The sequence below is a fragment of the Propithecus coquereli genome, unplaced genomic scaffold (assembly GCF_000956105.1).
Source record: "Propithecus coquereli isolate 6110/MARCELLA unplaced genomic scaffold, Pcoq_1.0 Scaffold217, whole genome shotgun sequence".
In the NCBI taxonomy this organism is placed as follows: Eukaryota; Metazoa; Chordata; class Mammalia; order Primates; family Indriidae; genus Propithecus; species Propithecus coquereli.
Window position 1 is genome coordinate 2,902,413 of NW_012146856.1, and position 20,032 is coordinate 2,922,444.

At 46.5% G+C, this 20,032-nt stretch overlaps 1 protein-coding gene across 1 annotated transcript in view; it reads right to left on the bottom strand.

Moving 5' to 3' along the window:
* SCTR (secretin receptor) overlaps nt 1-12,401 on the bottom strand; it is a 73,878-nt gene extending 61,477 nt beyond the window's left edge. Inside the window, exon 1 of the mRNA XM_012644666.1 lies at nt 12,067-12,401. Coding sequence (XP_012500120.1) covers nt 12,067-12,138 — 72 coding nt within the window. The 5' untranslated portion in view covers nt 12,139-12,401. The remainder of the gene's footprint in view (nt 1-12,066) is intronic.
* Nucleotides 12,402-20,032: the final 7,631 nt, after the last annotated feature.

The following is a 20,032-nucleotide window of genomic DNA, read 5'->3' on the forward strand; positions in this document are numbered from 1 at the left end:
CCCGCCTCGGCCTCCCAGAGAGCTAGGATTACAGGCGTGAGCCACCGCGCCCGGCCAAGCACTATAGTTTTTAAAAAGATCCCTTTAAAGCTAAACAGTTAAAACAAAAAAACAACGGGTTTGTGTAAGGACATGGGTTTTTTTACCTTTTGCTTGTACTAGTACCAAGGAGTTTAAAATGACAAATAGCAGTTTCTTTTCATAACTTTACCTGCTCTCCAGAGGAAATCGTTTTCAACTCTTTTCAGTTGTTTATTTTCATTTTTATCTCCATATTTTAAAATTATATTCTTATACTTTTTTCTTGGTTTATTAATTTGAGACATCCAAAATGTCCTATTATGGAAAATAAAGACTTAGATGCTTCAAACTCGCCCTAGATATACTTCTCTCCCCAAGTATCGCATATACTTCTCTTCATTTTTTAGTAAAACGAATGGTCTGAATTTATAAAGACTTATTTTGACTATGAAATATTGTTCGCTGCTGAGTCAAGTCATGTAAAATGATTTTGTGTCTCTTCTTGTACATTTTGTTTTTTCCTGAAGTCAATAATTACTGTTTTTTATTTGATTAGTTTTCTATGTACATATGGGTAATTTTTCCAAGTGCTCCCACATCTCCGTTGTACATCTATCAACAGTACTATTTGTTTCCCTCTGGAAACTTCTTTCTCGGGGTCCTCCTCCCTCTTGCCCCACCCAGGCCTGCTACCTGGCTGTGGTTGGGGAACCCCCTCCCCATCTCCTGGCTGGGGTCTCATTTCCTGGATGCCATGTCTTTCCTTGGTTTGTTCTATTGCTTTGCAGAAGCACAGAATTCTCTAGTAACCTCCCAGGAAGGCGTACAGAGGGGGTAAATGTTTTAATCTTTGCACAAGTGAAAAAGCTTTTATGAATGTGAGTAATTATCAAAATAATAATTTGGACAGAAAATTCTGGGTTGAAATAATTTTCCTTCCAACTTCTGAAGGCATTTTCCTTCTTTCTTCCTGTGGTAAGAAATCTAATTTTGATCCAAATTCGTGCTGTAAAATGCTTTTGTTTCCACTCTAGAAATATGTAAGATTTTTTCTTTGTTTTTAGTTATTTTGAAATTCCTCGAGGAAATGGTTCTTTCTTTATCCATCGGTTGGATACTCAGTGGGCATTTCAGAAGACACGTTCTTCATTTCCGGGAATTTAGAAATATTATGTTTTAAGTTTCTTATTTCCTCCCTCATCTTCTCCATTTTGTCTCCCTGGAATTCATATTAGTTGAATGTTGGACAATCTGAATTGATCTTCTAATTTTTTCATCTTTCTCTACTAGTCTACCATTTTGTCTTTGTGATCTTCTTTCTAGAAAATTCCTGGAAATTTTTGAAAATTTCCTTTTATTTTTGTACAAAGTATGGGGTACATGTGAAGTTTTGTTACATGTGTATAATGCATAGGGATCAAGTCAGGGTGTTTAGGGTGTCCATCACCTGAGTACAATACATTTTTGTTTAACTATGGTCACCCTATTCTGCAATCCAACATTGTACTTAATCCTTCCATCTAACTGTATGTTTGTACCCCTTAGCCCAGTTCTTTTCACTATCCCCCCTCATATCCACTTACTCTTCCCAGTCTCTGTTATCTTCCACTCTCTACCTCCATGTAATCAAATTTTTAGCTCCCACATGTAAGCAAGAACATATGTATGACATTTGCCTTTTTGTGCCTCCCTTACTTCACTTTTGATAATGACCTCCAATTTCATCCACATTGCTGCACTTGACATGATTTCATTCCTTTTTATGGCCAAATAGTATTCCATTGTGTATATGCACCACATTTTCTTTATTCATTCATCCCTTAATGGACACTTAGGTTTATTCCATGTCTTTGCTACTTTGAATAGTGCTGCAATAAACATGTGAGTGTATGCATCCCTTTGATATAGTGATTTATTTTCCTTTGGGTAGATACCCAGTAGTGGGATTGCTGGATTGAATGGTAATTTTATTTTTAATTTTTGAGAAATTATCATACTGTTTTCCGTTGTTGCTGTACTAGCTTACATTCCCATCAACAGTGTAAAAAAGTTCCCCTTTCTCTGCATCTTCACCAACATCCATTATTTTTTGTCTTTTTAATAATAGCCATTCTGACTAGGGTAAGATGATGTCTCATTGTGGTTTTAATTTCCATTTCCCTCACGGTTAGTGATGTTGAGCGGTTTTTCATTATTTGGGAAATGTCTATTCGTGTCTTTTGCCCACTTTTTGTTGGGAGTTTTTTTTTCCTGTTGAGTTGTGTGAGTTCCTTGTATATTCTGGATGTCCATCCCCTTTCAGATGAATAGTTTGCAAATATTTTCTCCCATTCAACAGGTTGCCTCTTCAGTCTGTTGATTATTTCTTTTGCATTGCAGAAGCTTTTTAGTTTAATATAGTTTCATTTGTCTATTTTTGTTTTTGTTGCCTGTGCTTTTGAGGTCTTCCTCATATATTCTTTGCCTAGACCAATGTCTAGGAGAGTTTTCCCTAGGGTTTCTTCTAGTATTTTTATAGTTTCAGGTCTTATGTTTAAGTCTTCAATCCATCATGAGTTGATTTCTGTATATGTTAAGAGATAGGGGTCTAGTTTCATTCTTCTGCATGTGACTATCCAATCTTTATCTGTGAAATTTTTTAACGAATGTTTTGTTTTCATACATACACCCCAGGGAGTGGCTTGATCATTTACTCAAGCAGTGAGGATTATCTTTGTGATGGTTAATAGTGGGTGTCAACTTGACTTGATTAAGGGAGCCCTAGACAGCTGGTAAAGCATTACTTCTGGGTGTGTCTGTGAGTGTTTCTGGAGGAGATTGGCATGAGTTGGTGGACTGAGTGGGGAAGATCTGCCCTCAATGTGGGTGGGCATCATCCAATTGCTGGCCCCAATAGAACAAAAAAGGCAGAGGAAAGGCAAATTTTCTCTTTCCCTCTCCTGGACCTGGGACACCCTCCTTCTCTGCTCTTGGACATCAGAACTCCAGGTCCTCTGGCCTTGGCACTCCAGGATTTGACCACTGCCCCTCACCCGCTGCCCGGTCCTCAGGACTTTGACTTCTGCCTGAGTTACACCACTGGCTTACTCTGGTTCTGAAGCCTTCAGACTTGGATTGAGCCATGTTCTTCCCTCTCCTGGTTCTCCAGCTTGCAGATGACCTATTTGTGGGGACTTCTTGGCCTCCATAATCACATGAGCCAATTCCCACAAAAAATCCCCTTTCATATATCTATGTACAGTCATGCATCACTAATGATGCTGATACCTTCTGAGAAGTGCATCATTAGGCAATTTTGTCATCATGCTGTCACGCAGTGCACTTACACAAGCCTAGATGGTACAGCTACTACACACCTAGCCTATATGGTATGGCCTATTGCTCCCACGTGACAAACCTGTACAGAATACTGTAGGCAACTGTAACACAATGGTATGTATTTGTGCATCTAAATATATCTAAATATAGAAAAGGCCCAGCAAAAATATGTATAAAAGGTATATAAAAACAATATACCTGTAGAGGGCCCTTACCATGAATGACTTGCAGGACCGGAGGCTGCTCTGGTGAGTCAGTGAGCGAGTGGATGTGAATGCCTAGGACAGTACTGCACACTACTGTAGACTTTATAAACACTGTACACCTAGGCCACATTGATCTACAAAAAATATTTTTCTTTCTTTAATAATAAATTAAACTTAGCTTCCCGTAACTTTTTTACTTTTTACATTTTTAATTTTTAAATGTTTGACTCCTTTTGTGGTAACACAGCCTAAAATGCAAAAACTTTTCTATGACTGTACAAAAATATTTTCCTTCTTTATGTCCTTATTCTATAAGCTTTTTTATATTTTTAAAATTCTTAACTTTTTTACTTCTTAAACTTTTTTGTGAGGAACTAAGACACAAACACACATATTAGCCTGGGCCTACACAGGGTCAGAGCCATGAACATCACTGTCTTCCACCACCATGTCTTGTCCCACTGGAGGGCCTTCAAGGGCAATAACACGCATGACAGCAAGGAGCTGTCATCTCCTACGATAACAATGCCTTCTTCTGGAATCCCTTCTGAAGGACCTGCCTGAGGCTGGTTTACAATTAACTTTTAAAAAAATGTAAGTAAAAGGAATATGCTATAAAACAACAATAAAAAGTATAGCATGGTAAATACATAAACCAGTAACATAGTCATGTACTGTCATTATCAAGTATCATGTACTATGCGTAATTGTACGTGCTATAGTTATACGAGGGCTGTCCAGAAAATATCCAGCCATTGTTAATATAATGAAAATGGTTGCCTGGCTGGATACTTTCTGGACAGACCTTGACTGCAACTGGCAACGCAGTAGGTTTGCTTGCGCCAGCATCACCACGAACACATGAATAGTGCATTTCACTACTATGTTATGATGCCTACATCACTAGGCCATAGGAATTTTTCAGCTCCATCATAACCTTATGGGACCGCCTTCATATATGTGGTCCATCATTAACCCAAATGTTGTTATTTGGCGCATGACTCTGTGTGTGTGTGTGTGTGTGCGCGCGCGCGTCCTGTTGACTCTGTCTCTCTGGAGAACCCTGACCAATACAGTCATATCCAGAGCAGCAGCATCCAGCAAAAGAAGACATTAAGGAGGCAGATTTGGAGGCAGCAGGTGGCAAACTGAGTAGGGGGGTAAGGGCAGGAGACAGTGACTCTCACAAGTCCAGCCTGGCTGCCTTGATAGCTTTGAGAACAGGAAAGACGAGGAAAAGAGAAGTAGGCATGGGAGTAGGGACAAGATAAGTTAAGAAAAGTTGGGTGGCTGACGTGGCAGGTCTGCCAAGGAAGATGACTTGGTGAGAACAAGCTGAGTGCGGAGAATGGCGGAGAAAGACAGAGCCCGGGGAGCCACTCTCACAGGGCTGAGAAGACACAGCAGTAGAGGCAGAACAGGAACCGGAGCCGCGCAGAGCAGAAGCCAAGGGAGGGAGAGCTGGGAGGGGGTGAGTGCCCCGCACCGCGTGCCTCCGAGAGGCTGGGGTCCCACAGCCCACGATGCCCAGGACAATAGGCTGTCTGCCTATGGTCTCAATGTAACTATTTATAGTATCTCCTCTGTCTCGAAAACTATGTGGTCACCCTAATTGGCCATCTGCGAGCCAGGAAGAGGTGGTCACAAGAAACCAAACCCATCCAGATCTTGGTCTCAGACTTCCAGCCTCCAGACTGTGAGAAAATTAATCTCTGTTGTTTAAGGCTCCCAGTCTGCGGTATTTTGTTATGACAGCCCAGCTGGCTAAGGCAAAAGGGAAGGGAGGGAACAGAAGGTACAATTTAGACACAGCTATTAATTTAAGGGGCAAGATGTTGGTCAGAAGAAGTTCATCCAGGCAGTCTCGACTCTCAGGAAACAGAAGGCAAACCCGTCTGTTGAGAATGAGCAGGAGGTGGGAGGTCAGGAATTTGAGAGGACATGTGGCCATCAGGGAGCACCTCTGAGAGCCGTGGGTGTGGGAAACAACATGGGACATGCGGGGATCTGGAGGGGGCTGGAAACCTCAAAAGTCCTGGGGGCACAATGAGCTGGGACTGCAGGGCACGATTAACCAGGGATGCCCCCTGCCCCCTGGTGCCCCTTGGAACCTGTAGACACAGGGTGTCCAGCCTGGGTGGGCCTAGGACAGCCTCATTTCCTAGAGTCCACATGCACGCTGGACAGCCTCTGTGTGTAATGTAAGCAAGTAGATAGGATCTAAGTGTTGTGGGTTTTACCCTGGGCTGCAGGTTGTCCCCAAGTGAAGGTCAATGGTGAGGACCCTCAGCTTGCTAAGGGCAGGGAAGCAGGGACCAACTCGGCGCCCACTGGAGGGGGACGCTCTGGCAGTGGGGCTCTACCCCTGGGTATGAAATCTGGGCTTCCAGCAAGGAGTGCCAGGAAGAGAGGCTAAGCCATTTCTCGGCATGAGAGGAAATCTGGTCCCTTCCAGATGGGCGGGGATAATGGGGACAAAGGGTGGAGGGAGGGGGGCTCTGTGGGGACTTCAAAAGGTGATGCCAAAGCCAAGAGATGGACTCCCCTAAACAGTTTGGGAAGTGCTATCTCCTGCTGTTTGATTTTGTGACCCCATACTCATCTCTGGCCCCCTTAAGAAATGTTGTGTGTAATTCAGTATTTTTTTATGCTTCTTAAATTGATTAGATTAAATGAAAATGAATGTCATTTTGAGATTTGGGAGAGAATTTTATGACAGCCCATTGGGCACCAAAACCCCAGAGCAGGCCTCTTTATTGGAGCAGACACATGTGCTGGCTAGAACACCTGGGTTTGAGTTCTCATGTCACCATGTCCAGCTGGGTGACCTTGAGTGAATGGTTCAATGTCTCTGCAAGCCTCATTTTCTCATCTGCACAATGGGGGCAATAATTCTTGATATGAGAATTAAATCAGCTAGTGCTGGGAAAGACCCAGCAGAGAGTGTGATATAAAATAAAAGCTCAATAAGGAAGCCTTTATCATCATCACCATAATCATTTGCTTGTTAATTTTAAGAATAATAAAAACTTAAAAGGAAATCCACAAATACTTCTTCAGAAAATTAGGAAGTGATTTTTCAGATACACAAAAAATCCCCAGGGACCCTCTTCTGAAGAGTCTCAATAGCCAGACCGCCAGGAGACCCTCTCAGACCTTCCCAAGATTCTGTTCACCATGCCGCCACAGGAGTTGTCTATCTCAGATGCACCCAGATGCACCACGGAATGGGAAGGGGACCGCCATGTGGCTTCTATGTGCCAGACCTGGGTGGGCGGAACAGATCAAGGAACCCATTCCCCACAGAAGTCTATCGTCCAGTTTGGAGACTGTTTCCGTCCTCTGACTCAGATGCCCTCTCACCAACCCCACTGCCCAAATCCAACATGAAATGAACACCTATTCTTAGCCCTGGTAATGTATCTCTCCTGAAACATGACAATAAGGCAGTGGTTCTCAAGCAGGGACAATTTACCCCCAGAGAACATTTGGCAAAGTCTGGAGACATTTTCTGTCATCATAACCTTGGAGAGATGCTACTGGCTTCTAGTGGGTGGAGGCCCGGGGTGCAGCCAGACATCACACAAAGCACAGGACAGCTCCCACCATGGAGAACTATCAGCCCAAAATGTCAATAGTGTCAGAGTTAAGAAACCCTGTTTGATGGAAAACCACAGCCCCCCACACCTCACTTAACGCACTGAGGTTGGCAGGTTGGCAGCTTTCTAGGTGCCATGGATGAAAAAGCCCTACCTTGAATGATTAGTTTTCATTGCTTAACACATTTATGTACAATTTAGCAAGCAATGATTGCTTTCAAGATGTGACTCTTCCTTGCTTGTTGCTATGTCATCCTCATTCATTCAACACACACTCTTGGAGCTCCCTCTCACACCATGACAGGCTCTAGGAATAAAGAACGAACAACTGGGCCGGGTGCGGTGGCTCACGCCTGTAATCCTAGCACTCTGGGAGGCCGAGGCGGGCGGATTGTTTGAGCTCAGGAGTTCGAGACCAGCCTGAGCAAGAGCGAGACCCCGTCTCTACCAAAAATAGAAAGAAATTAACTGGACAGCTAAAAATATATAGAAAAATTAGCCGGGCATGATGGCGCATGCCTGTAGTCCCAGCTACTTGGGAGGCTGAGGCAGTAGGATCGCTTGAGTCCAGGAGTCTGAGGTTGCTGTGAGCTATGATGACGCCACTGCACTCTAGCCAGGGCAACAAAGTGAGACTCTGTCTCAAAAAAAAAAAAAGAACGAACAACTGTGTCTTCTCTGCCCGGGGCCTCGCGACTTCCCCGCATGGCACACACACGTGGGGCACCCACCTTGAGCAGACGCTTTGAGGCCCTTACCTTGTTGTTCCCACCCCGGTCTTCCCACCCTCCCTCGCTCCCAGTATCTGCGCCCTTGGTGCTGCCTTTCTCGAGTGCCAGCGACGGCCCCAGCCTGGCGCCATGTCAGATGGTGCCTGGAAGCTGGCTCGAGTCAGATCCCGGAGAGCTCATTTTCTCCTGGTCCAACCCAGCCCTTACACATGCTCTTTTCTCACCCTCTTGCCCTTGTAGATTGTCACAACCACCAGACTCTCCCCTCCTATCCCTGCTTTCTCCTCTTCATCCTGACTGGTGCCTTCCTTACTCTGAAATCGCCAGACTTTTGACCCCAGGACCTCAGGTGCTCCAAGCAATGGAGATAGTGGATCATAGAGCCACCAATCCCTCTAGTCAGCATCCCTCAATTTAAAAAGTAGACCGTGAACTTGGTAGAAAGGAACAGAACAGCCAAAACACCCCTTCCCATCAGGCTACTGCCTGGGAGTGCTAAGGCAGAAGAGAGAGGCTGGTTTCTTCAGAAGCACTGGGTGTTTCCTAGTACTTTTCTTCTTACATCCCTGGCACTCCGGTGGAGTTGGAAAAATCACAAGTGATGCGCTGGAAATGAGGGTTTCTGTCAGAGGCAGCAGGCGCAGAAGAGTGGGGCCAGCATGACAGCCTCTACCTGCCAGCGTTACTGTCAAGGATTTATTAAGTTCCCAGAGTCTGCTGTTAAGAGGGAAAAGAGTTTAAGGAAGGGAATGGTTAAGTTAGCACCCTGTAACTCTAGGACTCATTTACATTAAGGAAGAAACCCATGATGACTAAAGAGCCAGGATTCTGGATGGTGCCTTGGCCCAAGGTGTAAGCTAATACTTGCATGGGTAGGTGGCCAGTGGTAGGACCTGCACTTCGTGCAGGCTGTCTTAATTGCCACCATTTTTTATAAGCCTATGAGACACCAGCCCCACATTAGACTCTCTACATAAATTAATTTGTAAATGAACCAATTTAAACCTCCTAAGAACTACGTTTTACAAATGATGAGATTGAGTTTAATTGCCTTGGGAAAAAATAGCCTTCCCTTTTCTAAAAGCTTTAAAGAAGTATTGGATTTTGACCCAAGAAAACCTGAATATCGGGTAGCAGTATTGGGTTAGAGGTACATTCAGGCAGAGATCAGAGTTCTAGACAGGATAAGAGTTGAAGACATCCATTAATCTAAAAGTAATTAAGATCCCGGATTCAAAAGTGTTATAACCTGGGACAATCTGAGTCCAGTTCCTTTAATGAAGTGGTATCTAACAGGCCTAAGCATTCACTGAGTATTTCAGCCTGTGGCATATTAGAAAGCGTGTAACTTGAAAGTAAGAAGACTGGGTGGCTGGGTGTGGTGGCTCACACCTGTAATCCTAGCATCTGGGGAGGCCAAGATGGGGGGATCACTTGAGGCCAGGAGTTTGAGACCAGCCTGGGCAACATAGCAAGCCCTATCTCTACAAAAAATAAAAAAATTAGCCAGGCATGGTGGTACACATCTGTATTCCTAGCTACTAGGGAGGCTGAGTCAAGAGGATTGCTAGAGCCCAAGAGTTTGAGGTTACAGTGAGCTGTGATCAGGCCACTGCACTCCAGCCTGGGCAAGAGAATGAGACTTTGTGTCTTAAAAAAAAAAAAAGGGTGAGAAGATCTGAGTTCAAATCCTGCTTCTACCACTACTACCATATTTTCAAGACTAGATTTAAGATCATGCTCTTACAGTTAGGTGTACCTAACAACCATTTGGGAAACTTGTTTCAAATACAGGGCACAAAAAAAAAAAAAAAGAATGAACAAAAAGAAGTCTCTCTCAGTGCTCAAGCTCAAAGGGTGTGTATTGGGGAGGGGGGTGTCTGTGGCGGTGGGGCAGGGGTGGGGAACAGATGTGTCAGTAAATAATTACAGTAATGTTCCAGGTAAAAGTTCTCATGAGCTGCATGGGGGTAGGAATGGCAGAGGGAGCGTGCCCAGTGTTTCTTATGGGGGGCGCCTCAGAAAACTGCCCCCTTTGACCACACCACTTTTTGGGTTCCGCTTTAAAGGGACCCTTCTGACACCTCCCTATATGGAGGGAGGGAGTAGTAATAAGCAATTTGGCCTCAATGACCCCCCCATTAGGAAGATGCCTGTGATCTCCCTCAAGGAGGATCCCCAAAGATTATGTGAATACCCTTAAGTTTATAAATCAAATGTCTGACCACCCAGAGTTCAAACAAACAGAAAGAAATCAGGATTTCAGAGGCTGGGAAATAGTCCAGCCAAAGTAGGTCAGTTCCACTCCTGTTTATTAAAGGAGTTCTCTGCCAAGAAGCGTGAGATACAACCTCAGGTCTGGGTAAACCCATAAAGTAACCAGAGAACCACAGTTATACACAGGAAACCATCTTATAATAATATAAAGCAGTACACAAGTGTGTGAAAATGAAATGTAAATCCAAGGTGCAGTGGACAGAGCCCTGGGTGGTTGGGAATCAAGAAATCTGGGTGCTAGTCCCGGCTCTACTACTAACCTGCTGATCTCAGGCAGGTGTCTTTTCTCTGGGGATCTCGGTTTGTTCACTTATAAAATCAGGAATTGGACCTCAGCATAATGAAGCATCCTTCCAAGGTACACTGATGACTGGAACCAAGCAAAGGCTCTCATTTTCCCCTCAGTTATGTTTGAGATAACCTGGGGATCTCCTTGAGATAAAAATGCAGGCTGACCCTCAATCCTGCAGGCCAGGTACTAGTTATGACAGCTGCAGGGTTACTGCAAACACTTAGGAAGGAGGATGGGAGGGTCCTAAGAAAGAAGATGTTGCCTCTCCTGCCCTTAGCCATGGAATAATACACCTGCAGGCTGTCTCTGCCTTTGAACTGTCTCCCAACTTCCCAGGTGGCATTTCCTTAAATTGGGAGTTGAGATCAGAGTGGGTACTATTGCTCTAGCACCTTCCAATGCCAGCATGGGTACAGAAGAAAAGGGGCTCCAAGGTCGCAAGGGAGCTCGTATGAGCTCCAAACTCCATTCTGCCAAACTACAACTGCTGGAATGTCACAGAGCTGCCAGAAAGATGGGCATCTCCTGAATGTCAACATTCTCATCAGCTCCAGGAGCAGAGGTTTTTCTTATAATCAGACAGGAGTGGAGTAAAGGAAGGCAAGGTTGTTGGACACCGGAGAACCTTGTCCAGGACAGAGACTCAGAATTGGGTCCCCAAGTGCTTTCCCAGAAGAATTTCTTAGAACGGAGGCCTCGGGGCTAGTTTGGAATGCTAGAGGGAAGGGATGATTCCAGAATCTACCCCCGACTCCCGACCCCGTGCCCCCTCTCCATTCCTCCCATCCTGCCCAGCTGGGTGAGGCCACTCTCTCATTCTCAAATCCCAGAGGGAGAAGCCCCAGACACTCAGGAGTTTCTGTGGGAAAGAAAAACAAACCACCCGCCCTGTCGCCTTTCCTCTTCCAGCCTTCCAGCCCCTCCCTGGACCTGGCTTGTGGGGACCAGCAGCTCCCAGGAGCCACCAGACATGCAGACACCGGGGAGTCAGCTGGCAACGGAGGGGCGGGGATGGAGATTTGAGCGCTGCAAACGGTCCCATCACAGACCGGGAAGCTCCAGCTAGCGTTCCTGAGGTTTTCCGATCTGCAACCTGGCCTGTGTGAAAATGTCAAGGCTTTGGGGAGGACGGATGTGGGTTTCAATCCTCTTTTTCCGACTTGGGGCAAGATTTTTTTTTTTTCCTCTCTGAGCCTTCGTTTCCTTGCCTATGAAGTGAGGGTGCTAATTCCAGCCCCGGTAGGCGATTACAAGGTTTCAATGAAATACTGGAGCAAAGTGCCCAGCAGACAATGGGCACTGCCAGGGACGGCTCCAGAATTTCCATCTAGGACGGACTCAGAGGCACAGGCTAGAGGGAGGGCTGGGGTGGAGGGCAGGGGCATTTGTCTCAGAGCTGCGGTCCCCGGTCCCGGCGCATAGGCTGTTTTTATCTTTGGGGAGGGGGCCAGCTGGAGAAGGGCTGGGAGAGATTAATGCTGGGCGGGGTGGGAGCGAAGAGTTCCCATTCCTCAGCGGAAGCTCTGCTCGCGTCCCCCTCCGCCCCCATCCCACGAGAGACCAGAGAGGGGGCGAGACCGCCGGCCCCCGGGCCCCTGCCCGCAGCGAGGCGCGGTACTCACCGTGTGCTTGGCGTAAGCGAGCAGCACCAGCAGCAGTAGCAGCTGCAGCGGCGGGGACAGGAGGGGACTCATGGTGCCAGGCGCGCTCTCCGCGGGCGCCCCGACGGCCGCCAGCCTGTGCGCTTGGCCCGCTCGGGAGCTCAGCACCCCGCGCAGTGTCCCGAGCCCCTGCCGGCCACCGCGCCCCGAGGAGCCATGGCTGGGCCACCTGACCCGCGGCGGGCCCGGGGACTGCTCCTCCTCAGACTAGGCGGTCGCGCGCGCTTAGCCGCCCGGCCCATTGATAAGGACGCGGCGCAGCCGGCGCGCCTCCACCCGGCGGAGACTGGAGGGGGCCGGCGCGCGAGCTGGCTGGGGAGGAGGCAGAGGGAGGGCGCTGGGGCCTCCGGCCGGTTCCCGCAAGCTTGGCCTGGGGCGGAGGAGACCGGGGAGGACACGCCGGCTTAGCCTTCCACACCGCAACCCCGCCTCCCACCGCGACACCCGAAAGAGCACTCTCTCCCCAGTCTAGGACCTACGCCACAAGCTTGCTGGGGGCCCATGGGCAACTTAGGCCACCTTGCTGAGGCTCGATGTTCTCATCCCTAACAACACTCGGGTTGGAAGACGGTTGCGACACAGCAGGTGCACGGTAAATGCCCATGACATGCATTCCCGTGGGGCAGCTGCCTTGCACTTTATTTCCGATCTTCACTTTATTTTTCTTCATTGTTAAAGTCATGAGCGCTCATGCTAGGAAGTTGCAGTCCCATGAGTGCCATCGCAAGGAAGCCTTTTGATGGTCGGTGAGACCAAGGAGGATCTGGGCACCAGGCATTTGGGGACTGCTGGTGAGGAATCGCCTGCGACCTTTGCACTTCCTGGCATCCCTGGGGGCTATTTAAGCCTAGGGCAGATATTGCCAGCAGCCTGCTCAACCCTTGTCTAGTACTGGGAAGTCCTGGAGGTAGGCGTTCTCACCTCTAAGTACAAGGTGCCCCGAATGGTTTTTGTGGACCCATTTTTTCTTTCTCTGCACAGCTGCCCTCTCCCCTTCCCACCTCTCCCTCCTCCTTTCTTGACCTTTCTCCCAGGCACTGTAAGTACAGCACCTCACTGAATTCTCCCCCAATCCTCTAGGTGATATCAAGCCCGTTTGACAGAGGAAGGCATTGGGAGTGGAGGAGGATCGATTAAGTGGCCAGGTACTTGTGACTGAATCCAAACGTCACAGAACAAATTCCTTTATTAAAAGGTCCTTTAGGCCGTGCGCGGTGGCCCACGCCTGTAATCCTAGCACTCTGAGAGGCCGAGGCGGGAGGATTGTTTGAGCTCAGGAGTTCGAAACCAGCCTGAGCAAGAGCGAGACCCCGTCTCTACCAAAAATAGAAAGAAATTAATTGGACAGCTAAAAATATATAGAAAAATTAGCCAGGCATGGTGGTGCGTGCCTGTAGTCCCTGCTACTCAGGAGGCTGAGGCAAGAGGATCCCCTGAGCCCAGGAGTTTGAGGTTGCTGTGAGCTAGGGACGCCACGGCACTCTAGCCCGGACAACGGAGTGAGACTCTGTCTCAAAATAAATAAATAAATAAATAAAACAAAAGGTCCTTTATTAAAAGGATTTGTTCTGTAAAATTTGGATTCAGTCAAACAACCGCACTCAAGGATCAGGAAGGCTATGTGTGGCCCCAAGTCTGCAGGTTCCGCACCCCTCCTTAGCAGCTTTCCCTTCCAGAAGAGACTATTAATAAATTGAGGTTGGTAGATCCCAGCAGAAATAACAGGGGAAACAAAAACGCTTTCAGCTCCTAGATCCAAAATCAAGGCTTAGAACACATCAACCTAAAGTATACATAACCGGTGATCCCGTCTAGGAATTTCTCCATAGTCACCCACGGGCCCAGGGAAATACCTGGGAGGCTGTTTGTGGCAGCACTATGAGTAGCAGAAAGCTGGAGATGATACATGGGAAGGGGAACCCTCTTTAATGTTTCCTTCCTCTTGGAGAGAAATCCTTCCTATAATCCTCCTGACTTGTTTCTGCCCCTTGATTCCATTCACACACACACACACACACACACACACACACACACACACACACACGAGGCCAGCTCTTTGTGACTGATACATTTGGTATAAGAATCTGGAATGAGCGCTGCCCCCTCCTCTCTCCCACATGCCCACCGAGAGAGCCTGTGGCTGGACCTCCCTGGGCCAGGCTGTGCCCGGCAGTCAGTGATCCATTCGAGTGGGTCCAGTGCCACCAGTGACAGGGTGGTGGTCTATCTAGTTCTGGAGTTTAGTTAGAAAACCTATTTGCCCTCAAGTATAAAGTACATTCTCAAAGACTGTTAGGTAGATAGTGAGGGATACTGGGTCTCCTAGGGATAAAAGTGGGTGCTTTGCCTTGGTGCAATTGCCCCATCTGGCAAGAAGGATAAGGGTGGGCCCCTGGCCCTCATCTTGGTCCTGCCCCACCCTAATACTGCCCTGAGCTACTGCCATACCTGGGGGAGGAGGGAATACCCTATGAATTGGCCAATCAGAACTTAGTGCGCCACTGCAAAAGAATGCAGAGGACTCTCTAGCACATGGGCCAAGCAGCATAGGTACCATAGAGTCCAGAAATTGCCCTGACTATAAGATTAAGACAGAGGGAGCCAAATATCACTTTTGTTAATAATAAAGTCGGTCTTGTCAGGTTTCAATGTGAGAATGTCAGATCTTGATGCACTCATGGCGGAAGAATGACGAGATGCACCAAAGTTAGGAAAACACAAAAATGAGGTTTATTGAGGAGAGAAAGATAGGATCTAGAGCAAGAGCAAGACATAGGTTTACAGAGCATGACACATACACCACAGATGACAGCCGGACCCACTGTTGTAGCAAAGGGAGAGCAAAAGGAAGGGCACAAAAAGGGGCTGGTTATGGTCTGCATCTTGTTTTATAGTGCCTGGATTGGGACCTCCCTCATGGCTCAGAGGTCACCATAGAACCACTTTGATTGGACAGTTGGGAGTTGCATGACCTGTCTTACTACACATGCGGGTTGCTCTAGGTCAATTTCTGGACTCTGTGGTACCTATGCTGCTTGGCCCATGCACTAGAGAGTCCTCTACATTCTTTTGCAGCCAGCGCACTAAGTTCTGATTGGTCAATTCATAGGGTATTCCCTCCTCCCCCAGGTACGGCAGTAGCCCAGGATTAGGGTGGGGCAGGACCAAGATGGGGGCCCCTGGTCCTTCTTGCCAGATGGGACAATTGCACCAGGCAACAGCACCCACTTTCATCCCTAGGAGACCCGAAATCCCTCACTATCTACCTAACATTATCTCTCAATCAGGTCGAGATTTAGGCTAAAAAAGAAAAATGTTATTTTCTAGGCCCCTCAGACCCCAGCATCCTAAATATACATCAGAAAGTGCATGAGGTCAGGACTTGCAATTTTTACTGTATATATACTTCTGTGCTGCCTGAATATTTTCTGTAATGATTCTATGTATTGCTTTTTTGATTGAAAGAAATAAAAAGAAAACAACACAAAAATGTAATCTGTACTTCATACCAGAGCCTCATGATCTCCAATGAAAAAGCAAAACAACATTTGTTTTGGACAATTCAATAAATGTCTGGCCTGTAGCAAGGCACTCTCCCTTAAATGGGAAGCTCTGCCTTTCAGAGAGTTGAAAAAAGGATTTGAAGAGATCTGTGAAAGGCCCTTTTACAAGCCGTGGATGCAATTAGTGGCTTTGTAAAACCTGCCTGAGAAAACAGTTTCATAATAGGAGTAGAAGGCCAGCCATATGCTGGGAGTTTGCTAGAATTTGGGGTGTGTTGTTATATCCAGTGCTCCAGGACTACATGAGGGATGGGAGCCTGAGTCCCAGGAAAGATAAGTGCTTGCCTCCATCAGCAAGGGACAGAGCCGGGATATGAACGCAGGACTGAGCCCAAGCCTGTGCCCTGAAGGAAACCAAACTGCACCCAAAATATACTTTGTGACATATTTTGAGATGACTGTTCAGAGAGCCTGCAAATAGAAGTAGCCTTGCAAAGCCGTCTTTTGTGGGGGAGATCTGCATTGTAGAGAATCTGCATGATGCAGCCAGGCTTCCTCTGAGGCCTCCTTCATCCAGATCTAAGAAGGATTAACTGAGAGTCTGACACCTTTCAAGGTCTGAAAGAAATATTTGCCGTCTGGTCTGTCTGAGGGCTACATGAACAAATTTCGATGATCCCTATATGTTTTTTTGGTTTTTTGTTTGTTTGTTTGTTTGAGACAGAGTCTCGCTCTGTTGCCCATGATAGAGTGCTGTGGTGTCAGCCTAGCTCACAGCAACCTCGAATTCCTGGGCTCAAGCGATCCTTCTGCCTCAGCCTCCCGAGTAGCTGGGACTACAGGCATGTGCCACCATGCCCGGCTAATTTTTTTCTATATATTTTTAGTTGTCCAATTAATTTCTTTCTATTTTTAGTAGAGACAGGGTCTCGCTCTTGCTCAGGCTGGTCTCAAACTCCTGAACTCAAACAATCCGCCAACCTCAGCCTCCCAGAGTGCTAGGATTACAGGCGTGAGCCACCGCGCCCGGGCCCCCTATGTTTTTTACAGTCCTCTCCCTTACCTAATTATTTGACATTTTGAATTGTTTCCCAGAAATGGTGGATATTCTGTGAGACAGAGGAGTTCTGATTCTGAAGACCCCAGGGCAGAATTCCTTATACCAAGACTCACCATCTTCCTTGGGTCCCAAAGCACTTGGCCCCTCCTTAAAAAGCCTACCATCTCCCTTAGTTGGAGAAAGACAAATTCGAGGCAGCTTCTCCTATTCTCCCCACAAGACATCTTTTGTATTAAAAATTCCTTTCTTCCTTGGCAATCCTCATTGTCTCAATAATTGGATCGTTGTGCAATGAGCAACTGCACCTCAGCTGAAACCCCCTTGCAGTTTCAATAACACGTGTGAGATTTCTGCTACAAAACAAGACCACCTTTGCTAGCCAGCCCTCTTATCCCCCTCTCTTTTGCCACCATAACCTGTTTTGCCACTGATCCAAGCCCCCATTCTTTCTGTAACCTCAAGATAGTATAAAAGCATCACCCATCTGGCCATTTATTTGAAGTCTCATACTTCGTACGACTCCCATGCACGTTAATAAATGTGTATGCCTTTTCTCCCATTACTCTGCCTTTTGTCAGCTGATTTTCAAGGAACCTTCAGAGGGCAAAGAAGAAGTTTTCCCTTGGCCCCTACAGCCCTTTTCACTATACTGAAATTCCTCTCAGTCATGAAGACAACTTTCCGACCCTCCAGGCTTCCAAACCTCTTTTGCACACATCTCATTTGATTCTCACAAAGAGCTCTGTGAGGTAGGTAGGGACCAGCAGTCAGGGGCTTGGCAAGAGAAGGAGAAACCACTGCTCAAATGGTTTAATTGAAGGAAGTTTAATGAGAGGACTATGTGCAGAGGGTGGTGAAGCTCCAGGAATCAGCAGCAGTCGCCCTGAACGGGGAAAAAGACTCTCTCCTTGACCAAACTTTAGTCAGGGTCCGCTAGCCCTCTTCTCAACTAAGCCTTGACCTTGGCTCCCATCCTGACTTCAGTTTCCCTAGCTCAATCTCAGCAAGAATCCTGATAAGTTAGTTTAGTGAGAACCCCCACCCTGTACTTGGTATCTGATCACCCTTGATATCTGATTAAGTTCCTCATCTCCCACCTTTGATGCGTGAGTCCTTGGGTTGCCATCAGTAATAATCCTATTAAGTAGGTTCAGCAAGAACACCCAGCCTTGATATCTCCTCTTAGTAATTTTCTATCCACTGACCTCAACTCTGCTCCTTGGCTATAAATTCTCACTAATCCTTGTTGTACTTGAAATTGAGTGTAATCTCTCTGTCCCATTGCAAAACCCCTATTGCAATAGTCTTGAATAAAGACTTACCATTTTAGCAAGTGTCAGAATAATTTTTTCTTTAATAAGAGGCAAGGAGAGAAAGCAGTGTTTCCAGAAGCTGGCAAGAGCTGTCCCTGGGAGAGTGGTCACATTTAACGGCTATTGAGGCTCAGAAACCGACATCCCAACATCCCAACATGTTAAACTGGAGAAGCCTCAACATCCCTCTGACCTTCCCCCCCACCACTCTCTCTCTCAAAGTATAGGATGAAGTTCTTCTCTGATGTTCATTTATCTGCCTAAAATCCAGATGCACCAAGGACAATAGTTATTTTCTGCCCTTCTTGTTATCTCATTATCTATTGCAGGGAAGAGGAATAAGAATGTAACCACACCTGAACAGACCCTTTCACAAGATAATGTCTGTCTCTCAGACTCATCTGAATTCCAAAGAGAACTATTTACAACTTAATGTCTGTTCCCCAATCCATTCATTGTCCCTAGTAATCATTTATTGCCCCTCAACAGAATTCCTCTTCTCGTCCCCATTCTTTCTGTAATGTCAAGATGTTGTATAAGCTTCTGTGCCCCATTGAGGGGTTGGATCTTCATTCTGAAGGCTCCAGCATGCATAAAATAAATTTGTGTACTTTCTCTCCAATTAATCTGCCTTTTGTGAGTTGATTTTTCAGTGAAACTTTAGAGGGCAAAAGGACAGCTTTCCTTCAGCATCTACACTTTGGTGCAGTAAGCAGCGTCACGAAAGCCACTCTGCTCTTCTGGAAGCGGCAGTGAAGGGACCCTATAACAGGAGGAATGGCCTAGAGAAGGGCAAAAATGTTTCCTGTCTTCCTAATACCTCCCCCACTCTTTTTGGGAATTAAAACCTGTCTCCCTGCCCCAGGCCAGTGGTCAGGAGTGTCAGGGGAATGTCCTTTGTTCTTTTACCACAGGAGATGGCTCAAGGGAATTGTCCAGTCAGAGGTCGAGATTGTCTTAGCCAAAGATACCACCAACTACAGTTGAACAGCAATAGCCTGAAGCTGAAAACTTCCCCTTCAAAAGCTCTGTGTTCCTCCTCAAAAGCAGGACATTGGTACTCTAAGATGGGAGTCTGCCAACCTCCTCATTTGCCAGCAAATTAATAAACTTCTCTTTCCTTCTCCTCAAACCACTTGTCCTCGTTCTTCTGATGCAGCCCTGGGGACAAGTGCCGAGCTTTCAGTAACAAACCCAGGCCATCAGCAGCTGCATAAGGACAAGCATTTCTTCCAGCCAGGCTCCTGGCCTCTCTCTCTGCGCAATCTGGTCGAGAGAAAAATCACTGTCTCTTTTTCCTCTACAAGGTTTTCATTAATGGGAAAAAAGGATTTGTGTGACTAGTCTTGGTGTAGTGACTCTGGAGTGCTTTTTGGTACTTTGTGGCATGAACATTCACATTGTTTGATCTCTTTCCCCCCAGAAATAATCTTTGCCTTGTTTTTGTCTTTCTATTTTGTTCTATTTTATGTCCTTAAGAGCTTGACTTGTGACAAAGTGGAAGCCCTCTCTCTTGGTCTCTGCCATTTCGGAGATGTGATTTTCAGGTCACATGGGATGACCAGTCTGAAAATGACTGGGAACCCAAGACTTTTTGTTCTGAGTGTTTCAAGCTCTTGGGAGAGTTCGTCTTAAGAAGTCCCATCCATCAGGGGCTTTTGCCATCTTAGCCCTTGTTGCCTGGTTAGTGCTGGGAAAGTCTAATCCCAGGCAGGCCTACCCCATGTAACAGATTAGCAGAGCTGTGATTGGACGTCCCTCACAAATTTGTGAGTTGCTGGAGGCAAACACCATCCTTAACCATCTGTGACCACAAGAGTCTTTTGCTACCTTACCTTATTCCTGGGATTGATTTTTTTTGGGAGGCAGGAGATTTTTGGAATTGTTTCTTCTATGCCTTTCCAGGAAACACCTCTTTTTGTAAACCTGGAAAATTACAAACTGGGCTTTCCATGAAGAGGCTATTGGATTGAGTCACTTTTGGAATAAGTACACCATTGGAAATTCAATGGCCAGAAAGAAGATGGATCCTTTAAATTCAACTCCTGGCT